Source organism: Mytilus galloprovincialis, chromosome 13 (genome assembly GCF_965363235.1).
Source record: "Mytilus galloprovincialis chromosome 13, xbMytGall1.hap1.1, whole genome shotgun sequence".
Classification (NCBI taxonomy): domain Eukaryota; kingdom Metazoa; phylum Mollusca; class Bivalvia; order Mytilida; family Mytilidae; genus Mytilus; species Mytilus galloprovincialis.
The window spans coordinates 10453884-10464301 of record NC_134850.1 but is presented as its reverse complement, the minus strand read 5'-3'; the positions used below and the strand labels follow the sequence as shown (position 1 = coordinate 10464301).

Here is a 10418-nt window from a genome sequence, read left to right as displayed (position 1 = left end):
TCTACATTAAAGTCGAAAGGGTCCAAAATTAAACTAAGTTTGATTTTAACAAAAATTGAATTCTTAGGCTTTTTTGATATGCTGAATTTAAACATATACTTAGATTTTTGATTATGGGCCCAGTTTTCAAGTTGGTTCTAATCAGGATCCAAAATTATTATATTAAGTATTCAGCAATAGCAAGAAATCTTCAATTGCACAGTATTGTGCAATAGCAAGCAATTTTCAATTGCACAGTATTGCGCAGTAGCAAGAAATATCTAATTGCACAATATTGCGCAATAGCAAGAAATTTTCAATTGTAGTTATCTTTCTTTGTCCAGAATAGTAGTTGAATCAACTTAAATCATTGTTTTATACAATATACAATGTATATTCACTTTTACTACCAACTGATAAATTAAAACAATCTTTACCATTCAGTGATAACAAGCACTTTATTTTACATTTTAATATTTTATGATGTATTTAAATGAGTAGTTATTGTTGCAAACTCCATTAGGAATTTGAATTGAGATCAGTTTTGGAAAAAGGGAAAGGTGGATGTGACAAAAAAAGGGGGGTTAAATTTTTCTCATTTCAGATTTCATAAATAAAAAGAAAATTTCTTCAAACATTTTTTTGAGAGGATTAATATTCAACAGCATAGTGAATTGCTCAAAGGCAAAAAAAATATTTTAAGTTCATTAGACCACATTCATTCTGTGTCAGAAACCTATGCTGTGTCAACTATTTAATCACACTCCAAATTTAGAGCTGAATCCAGCTTAAAAGTTGTGTCCATACTTGCCCCAACTGTTCAGGGTTCAACCTCTGCGGCCGTATAAAGCTGCGCCCTGCGGAGCATCTGGTTACCCATTGAACCTCTTTATAAACATCAACAAGACAGCAGCCTATTAACATTAAAACACAATACATTTTAAATGTCTCACTTATTGGTCAGCATGCAGTCTTCAACAATAAATCATTTATTCACTAAAAAAAAAAAGGGCAGATCATGCAGTTCCAACTTTCAACTTGCTTTAGTAGTTAGCGGTTTAAGTTCACTCTTTTCTCACCTGATAATATGACATGAACATGTGGTATGATTGCCAATGAGACAACTCCACAAGAGACTAAATGACACAGATATTAACAGTTATATTTTTATTCCAGGATTTTGTGTGTTTTTTTTAAACTAAATTTAGAGAGAAAAAAAACATTGTCTTATCTGATTTAGGTAAAGGAGTGTTTGCTTCAAAGTTTTTCAAGAAAGGTGACTTTCTAATGGAATATCATGGGGAATTGATAAGTGGCAATGATGGTAAAAGACGGCTCACACAATATCCAAATTCCGTTGGAAGTTACATCATGTTCTTCAGATTTGCAGAAAAAGAAATGTGGTAAGTATATCATTTTATTCTGGTATCACCTAAGTTGGACAAAGGTATACAGAAAAACACATTAGTTTACATTACATTGCATATATGTACGTTTGTTGAGGAAGCATTAAATATGAGTTTTTTTACAACAGTATGATCAGTATAGCCGACAGGTTAACATCAGAGAGAATCCAGTTTGTCATTTATTAAGTCTCCCAAACAAAGTTTGGAGACTTATTGTTTTTGCTCAGTTCTTATTATTTTTATTATTCTTCTTCTGCTTCTTTTTCTTTTTCTTTTTCTTTTTCCTTTAATTTTTTCTTTTTCTTTTTCTTCCACCACTTTAAAAAAATGAACTTGTCCGCAGCGTTTCTCCAAAACCACTTGTCAGATTTACTTAGGGTTTCATAAAATGTTAGATTAATATGTCTAGGTGAGCCATCAATCGTATGTTTGTGCATTGAGGTCTATTAAGGGGTATTTTGGGGGGCCGAAAGTAGGAAGGGGTTTACTATAGAACCCTATAATATTTTATTTTTGAAAATTTTCAAATGAATATAACTTGAAAACTTTAAGTGATAAACACACACAGTCTTCAGAAATGATCATAGGACAATGAAACAAATCACATGAAATAAAGGGGGATCAATTTGAGAATGTGCTATTATCTTGTAAACAGTACATATCACCCACCCCTAAACCATATAAATTCTTGAAGGGGACTATTAAACAAATCAAATGAAATTTAAGGGAAGTCCCTAGGGGTCACCCCCCCTCATTCAATTTGAGAATGTGCTATTATCTTGTAAATGGTCCAGATCCCCACCCCTAAACCATATATATTCTTGTAGGGGACAATAAAACAAATGAAAAGAAATAAAAGGGAAATCCATAGGGGGTTACCCCACCCCCTCTTATTGAAAACTTGTAAATTGTCCATATCCCCACCCCTTAACCATGTATATCCTTGTATGCAACAATAAAACACATCAAATGAAATATAGAGAGAATCCATGGGGGTTATCCCCACCCCGTTCAAATGAGAATGTTTTATAATCTTGTAAACGATCCAGATCCCCATCCCTAAACCATATATATTCTTGTAGGGAACAATGAAATAAATCAAATGAAATTGAAGGGAAGTCCCTTGGGGTCACCCCCACCCCATTCAATTTGAGAATGTGCTATTATCTTGTAAACAGTCCAGATCCCCACCCCTAAATCATATATATTCTTGTAGGGGACAATAAAACAAATGAAATAATTAAAGGGAAGTCCATATGGGGTCACCACACCCTCTCTTGTTTGAAAACTTGTAAACGGTCTAGTTTCCCAACCCGTAAACCATATATATTCTTGTATGGGACAATTAAACAAATCAAATGAATATGGGAGCTTTGTTTGGGAGACTTCATAACAGCATCCTGATACAATTAATTCTTGTAATTCAAATGAATTGGCACAATTTTCGAAGTTTAGATTTCTGTTTTTGGTTCATAATAGCATTAAATTTTAAAAGATTACAGTTCGTTATGTATTTCTTGTCAATAAGTAGTGTTCTATCTGTCAAGAGACTGCTACATTCCATTACATAGCTGGTATTCGTCACTTATAGCACTCTAAGTCAATTCAAATTTTTGCAATTAAAGGCATGTTTAATTGATAAAACTTTCACAGATTTCCCAATAAACTCTTCAACCTACAAGCCAAGGGTGTTTAATTGTTTAAACATGGCTATTGTTTATTGATGGAAAAAAGCAAACACCCTCTACCACAATACCCTAAAATTAGTCATCAAACAGCTTCTTTTTATGCCCTATTTATTCTGCCCCATTTAGGGGCATTATGTTGTTTGGTCTGCATCCGTTTTTTATTTTGTCTGCCTGTCTGTCATGTTGAAGGTTAAAGTTTTTGGTGGAGGTAATTAATAGTCATTACTAAACTCATACACTTGTTTATAAATAACATCTTGGATGTAAAGAATATTATTTATAAAAAATAAAAATAATACCAAAAAAAAAAAAAAAGATTTGATGAAATAAAAATCTATTTACATATTTTTTCCAACGGTAAATTTGGGAAAATGTAATATATACTCGTTGTCAATATCTGTAGTAAAAGACAGATTGGAACATACCAGAAATATATCAATTTCGGGATTTATTTCCTTTCTTGATATTCAATGACAGCAATTTAAAGAATAAACTGCTCAAGTTGTCCGCTTAAGGGGTATTCTTGACAGTTAAAACAGACTTATAATTGCAATCAAAAATAGGAAAAGATGACATAAAATTCTTTTTGTCTTTTTTTTTAAAACATCTTTGGTCAAATAGCTAAAGTATTATACGCTGTGAGACGAAGACTGCCTCATGTTACAAAGTTTCCATCAGTTACATGACCAATATCCTTGACCTCAGTTTCATGGTTCAGTGACTACTTGATTAAAAAGGTTTTGTGATGTTGAATTCCCACCTATTATAAGTAATAGAATAATTACCGGTATATTTGATTTTTGCGTACCTTGCAAGGTCATCTTTGGACTTTGATAAATTGTTGAAAAACACTGTTATACAGACTTTTTTTGTATATGCCTTCAGATATTGGGCTGATTTATAGCTCACCAGGGCTCGGAAGTGTCCCATGTGAGGTTATGCCATCACTTGGCGTCCGTCGGCGTCTGTCGTCGTAAACTATTAAAAAAGTTTCTCATCTGAAACTACGGGGACAAATTCCTTCAAGCTTTAAGGTAATGTTCCTTAAGGTATCTAGTTTTTAAATTGTATCTGAAGTTTTTATTCATCAACAAACATGGCCGCCATAGCTAAAAATAGAACATAGGGGGTCAAATGCAGTTTTTGGCCTATATCTCAAAAACTAAAGCTTTTAGAACAAATCTGACACGGGTTAAAAGTGTTCAATTGGTCAAGATCTATCAGCCCTGAAATTTTCAGAAGAATCAAACAACCCGTAATTGGGTTGCTGCCACTGAATTGGTAGTTATAAGGAAATTTTGCAGTTTTTTTGTTATTATCTTTAATATTATTATAGATAGATATAAACTATAAACAGCAATAATGTTCAGCAAAGTAAGACCTACAAACAAGTTAAAATGACCATAGTTGTCAATTGACCCCTTAAGGAGTTATTGCCCCTTAAAGACAATTTTACACGAAGTTTTGATCCATTGACAAACACTGCAACCATGGCTAAAAATAGAATATAGGGGTCAAATGTAGTTTTCGGCTTATATCTTAAAAAAATAAAGCTTTTAGTGCAAATCTGACATGGGGTTAGATTTTTGAATTGGTCAAGATCTATCAGCACTGAAATTATCAGACGAATAAAACAACCCACGGAATTGGTAGTTTTAACAAAATTTTTGCAGTTTTTAGCTCACCAGGCCCAAAGGGCCAAGTGAGCTTTTTCTTGTCACTTGGCGTCTGGCGTCATTGTCGTCTCCATCGTCGTCTGTCATCGTTAACTTTTACAAAAATCTTCTCTGAAACTACTGGGCCAAATTAAACCAAACTTGGCTACAATCATCATAAGGGCATCTAGTTTTAAAAATGTGTCCAGTGACCTGGCAAACAGATCAAGATGGCCACCATGGCTAAAAGTAGAAAATGTAGATATTGGGTTATAACTCTGAAACCAAAGCATTTAGAGCAAATCTGACATGGGAGTAAAATTGTTTATCAAGTCAAGATCTATCTGCCCTGAAAATTTCAGATGAATTGAACAGCTGGTTGTTTGGTTGCTGCCTCTGAATTGGTAATTTTTAAGGAAATTTTGCCGTTTTTGGTTATTATCTTGAATACTATTATAGATAGTGATTAACTGTAAACTGCAATAATGTTCAGCAAAGTAAGATCTACAAATAAGTCAACATGACTAAAATGGTCAGTTGACCTCTTAAGGAGTTATTGCCCTTTATAGTCAATTATTAACAATTTTCATTAGTTTTTGCAAAATATTTTGCTCTGGAACTATTAAGGGCCAAGTTCATTATAGATGGACAAAATTGTAAGTAGTAAGAATGTTCAGTAAAGCAAGATCTCCAAACACATCACCATCACCTAAACACAATTTTTTTTCATGAATCCATATGACGATCTGTTTTCTTTGTTTGATATGCATATAGACCAAGGTAAGTGACACAGGCTCTTAAGAGCCTCTAGTTTATTTTATGATATTTCACCAGTTTTGCTTGATTTTATATGCACTTATTTTTTGTAGTGTTGATGCAACATTCTCTAAAAGAATCGGAAAGTACGTAAACGATGGCATAAAAAGTTGCCAAAATGCCAGAGTTAGAAGGATCATTGTAGACACCATACCAAGGGTTGCTATATATGCTGTACAGGATATTTCCCCTGGAACTGAAATTTTGTACGATTATGGTGTAAATGACCTTCCATGGAGGCAAAGTACTTCAAAAGTAAGTACTTAGAAGGAATATGTTTTGCCATGTATTTTCAAGGCAATTACTTTTTGCCCTTCTGCTATCCTAAGACTCATTATTTGTGAGCTACATGTAATGCCAAACTGATCATTGTTTCAAAAATTTAGAATGATCTGCATACAGAGGTCTTCTTTTAGAGATTCGAACCACTGAATGGAATGAAACTAACCATTGCATAAATGTTCCTTATGAGGGGCTGATGAAGTGTTTGTACTTTGTTGGGATTAACTGTTCAAGATAGCATCCTGGTGTTTTTATTAAAATATTGGTCCTGTGTTTAACCAAATTTGACCTCTATCATTATTTGGGTATATGTATTATTTTCATCTATGTGTTTAACCAAATTTGACCTCTATCATTATTTGGGTATATGTATTTTTTCATGATTTTCAAAACCACAGTAGAGTCAGATGACACATTTAGATTCCGGACAATAACTTTAGTTTTAGTGAATGAATATCTATAAATTTTTACATGAAGGTTCAATACCACTAAAGAAAGGTTGTGATTGATTTTGGGAGTTATGGTTTCAATAGTTTAGGAATTAGAAGCCGAAATAAGCATTTTTGTAGTTTTCAAACAATAACATGTGTTTAATGTTTAAGTGTATGCATCCCTCTGAAATTATACTATAAGCTTCCATACCATGAAGGGATGGTTAGTATTGACTTGGGCAGGGGGGGGGGAGTGATATGGCTCAAAATGTTTTGGAATTAGGGGCAAAAAAGGGGGGAAACTAGGATTGTCTGGTCAATGGACAATTATGACAATTTAAAAGCAGTGTAAGGGAGCAAAAACATTTAACATACAATGTTGGGTATGTTTGGCATTTACCTCATTTACACTACTTGTAAAATATGTATAAAGTAATGTCAGGTTTTGGACTAATTGGCAAAAAAAGGGGGATGGTAGTAGTTTTCATTTTTTCCCCCAAATTTCTCAAATTCCACATTTTTGAAGAAGAAATCTTTAATTGCACAATACTGTGCAATAGATTTGTAAGATCTTGACATTTGTTTTGTGTCAGAAACTCATATTGTGTCAAAGATTTGATCACAATCCAAATTCAGAGATGTATCAAGCTTGAATGTTGTGTCCATACTTGCCCCAACTGTTCAATGTTTGACCTGTGCGGTCGTAAAAATCTGCGACCTGCGGAGCTCCTGGTTTAAATGATTTATGTCCTTTAGAAATTTTAAATAAGTGTTATGTGGAGGAAATTAGAACTCTGTTATTTTATCCCCTTTATATCTTTATATGCAAGCAAAACATTTGTTTTAAATGCCAAGCTTATTTTCACCAAATGTAGGTATTCAAGAAACTATTCATGCATACATAATTGAAAAAGTTTTCAATAATTTGTTTTCAGACAACCCAAAGGTGCTCTGTAGTATTGGAGAAGATGTGTTTAGCTGATCTTAAAGGTTTATTTTACCTTAGTAGTATTTAATTTAAATGTTTTTTTCACATCCAAAAAGGTTAAAACTTTATATGTCACTTCTGAAATTAAGAAAAAAAAATAACTAAAAGACTTCATGAAATGCAAGTGTAGACAAATATAGAAAAAAAATTGAAATTGTCCTGCAGTGGTAATACCAAATATTCATATATTTGAGCTGTTCACTTAGGCTGCTAAATATAGCATTGCAATATTAACTCTTTTTTTTCCCCTTTTATTTTAGATTTTTAAACTTTGAGTGTAATTTTGTAAATTACATATGATTTTGACCTTCTGGGTTTTGAGTTTCTTGTTTATCCCTAATCAAATCACAAAATGAAAAGCTCAATTATATCAGACAAATTGATGCAATTGTCATATTCCTGCCTTGGTATAGATCATAGGCATGACATCAATAAAAAAAATATCTGAAAATTTCTGACACACAAATAAAAAGAAATGAGGAGTGTCAATTTTGAAGATTTTTAAAAGTTAAGTTTATTTATTGCTGTTTGAAAATTTGAAAATAATGCAATGTTATTTAATAATATTTTTTTTCTCTCAAAAAACAGAGAATGATGTTCTGTCAACAGAACTTGCTGCTAACCAGTCTGTCACAGAAGATGATATTATGTCAACACAACTTGCTGCTGACCAGTCTCTCACAGAGGATGATATTTTGTCAACACAACTTGCTGCTGACCAGTCTGACACAGAGGATGATATTTTGTCAACACAACTTGCTGCTGACCAGTCTGTCACAGAGGTTGCTGCTGACCAGTCTGTCAAAGAGGATGATGTTTTGTCAACACAACTTGCTGCTGACCAGTCTGACACAGAGGATGATGTTTTGCCAATACAACTTGCTGCTGACCAGTCTGTCACAGAGGATGATGTTTTGCCAATACAACTTGCTGCTGACCAGTCTGACACAGAGGAATATGTTTTGTCAACACAACTTACTGCTGACCAGTCTGTCACAGAGGATGATGTTTTGTCAACACAACTTGCTGCTGACCAGTCTGTTACAGAGGATGATGTTTTGTCAACACAACTTGCTACTGTCCAGTCTGTCCTAGAGGATGATGTTTTGCCAATACAACTTGCTGCTGACCAGTCTGTCACAGAGGATGATGTTTTGCCAACACAACTTGCTGCTGACCAGTCTGTCACAGAGGATGATGTTTTGTCAACACAACTTGCTGCTGACCAGTCTGACACAGAAGATGATGTTTTGCCAATACAACTTGCTGCTGACCAGTCTGTCACAGAGGATGATGTTTTGCAAATACAACTTGCTGCTGACCAGTCTGACACAGAGGATGATATTTTGTCAACACAACTTGCTGCTGACCAGTCTGTCACAGAGGATGATGTTTTGTCAACACAACTTGCTGCTGACCAGTCTGTCACAGAGGATGATGTTTTGTCAACACAACTTGCTGCTGACCAGTCTGTCCCAGAGGATGATGTTTTGCCAATACAACTTGCTGCTGACCAGTCTGTCATAAAGGATGATGTTTTGTCAAAACAACTTGCTGCTGACCAGTCTGACACAGAGGATGATGTTTTGTCAACGCAACTTGCTGCTGACCAGTCTGACACTGAGGATGATGTTTTGTCAACACAACTTGCTGCTGACCAGTCTATCACAGAGGATGATGTTTTGTCAACACAACTTGCTGCTGACCAGTCTGACACAGAGGATGATGTTTTGTCAACACAACTTGCTGCTGACCAGTCTGTCACAGAGGATGGTGATTTGTCAACACAACTTGCTGCTGACCAGTCTGTCACAGAGGATGATATTTTGCAAACACAACTTGCCGCTGACCAGTCTGACACAGAGGATGATGTTTTGTCAACACAACTTGCTGCTAACCAGTCTGTCCCAGAGGATGATGTTTTGCCAAAACAACTTGCTGCTGACCAGTCTGTCACAAAGGATGATGTTTTGTCAAAACAACTTGCTGCTGACCAGTCTGACACAGAGGATGATGTTTTGTCAACACAACTTGCTGCTGACCATTCTGTCACAGAGGATGATGTTTTGTCAACACAACTTGCTGCTGACCAGTCTGACACAGAGGATGATGTTTTGTCAACACAACTTGCTGCTGACCAGTCTGTCACAGAGGATGATGTTTTGTCAACACAACTTGCTGCTCACCAGTCTGACACAGAGGATGATGTTTTGTCAACACAACTTGCTGCTGACCAGTCTGTCACAGAGGATGGTGATTTGTCAACACAACTTGCTGCTGACCAGTCTGTCACAGAGGATGGTGATTTGTCAACACAACTTGCTGCTGACCAGTCTGTCACAGAGGATGATATTTTGCCAACACAACTTGCTGCTGACCAGTCTGACACAGAGGATGATGTTTTGTCAACACAACTTGCTGCTAACCAGTCAAACACAAAGGATGATGTTTTGTCAAAACAACTTGCTGCTCACCAGTCTGACACAGAGGATGAAGTTTTGTCAACACAACTTGCTGCTGACCAGTCTGTCACAGAGGATGATGTTTTGTCAACACAACTTGCTGCTCACCAGTCTGTCACAGAGGATGATATTTTGTCAACACAACTTGCTGACCAGTCTATCACAGATGATGATGTTTTGTCAACACAACTTGCTGCTGACCAGTCTGTCACAGAGGATGATGTTTTGTCAACACAACTTGCTGCTGACCAGTCTGTCACAGAGGATGATATTTTGTCAACACAACTTGCTGACCAGTCTATCACAGATGATGATGTTTTGTCAACACAACTTGCTGCTGACCAGTCTGACACAGAGGATGATGTTTTGTCAACACAACTTGCTGCTGACCAGTCTGACACAGAGGATGATGTTTTGTCAACACAATTTGCTACTGACCAGTCTGTCATAGAGGATGATATTTTGTCAACACAACTTGCTGCTGACCAGTCTGTCACAGAGGATGATGTTTTGTCAACACAACTTGCTTCTGTCACAGAGGATGATGTTTTGTCAACACAACTTGCTGCTGACCAGTCTGTCCCAGAGGATGATGTTTTGTCAACACAACTTGCTGCTGACCAGTCTGTCCCAGAGGATGATGTTTTGTCAACACAACTTGCTGCTGACCAGTCTGACACAGAGGATGATGTTTTGTCAACACAACTTGCT

The 10418-nt window shown here is 35.7% G+C and overlaps 1 protein-coding gene across 1 annotated transcript; it reads left to right on the top strand.

The window, feature by feature from the left end:
• Positions 1–1229: 1229 nt before the first annotated feature.
• On the top strand, positions 1230–7273 carry LOC143057397 (N-lysine methyltransferase KMT5A-like). The gene is made up of 3 exons (XM_076230701.1): positions 1230–1382; positions 5598–5799; positions 7193–7273. Exons 1-3 carry the CDS (start codon positions 1267–1269, stop codon positions 7271–7273), a joined length of 399 nt encoding a protein of 132 aa, XP_076086816.1. The 5' UTR covers positions 1230–1266.
• The last annotated feature ends 3145 nt before the right edge of the window (positions 7274–10418 follow it).

Coding starts and splice junctions, on each gene's coding strand:
- LOC143057397 (XM_076230701.1), top strand. CDS start 1,267: ATGGAATATCATGGGGAATTGATAAGTGGCAATGATGGTAAAAGACGG. Junction 1,383..5,597: donor TTTGCAGAAAAAGAAATGTG/GTAAGTATATCA, acceptor TATTTTTTGTAG/TGTTGATGCAACATTCTCTA. Junction 5,800..7,192: donor GGAGGCAAAGTACTTCAAAA/GTAAGTACTTAG, acceptor ATTTGTTTTCAG/ACAACCCAAAGGTGCTCTGT.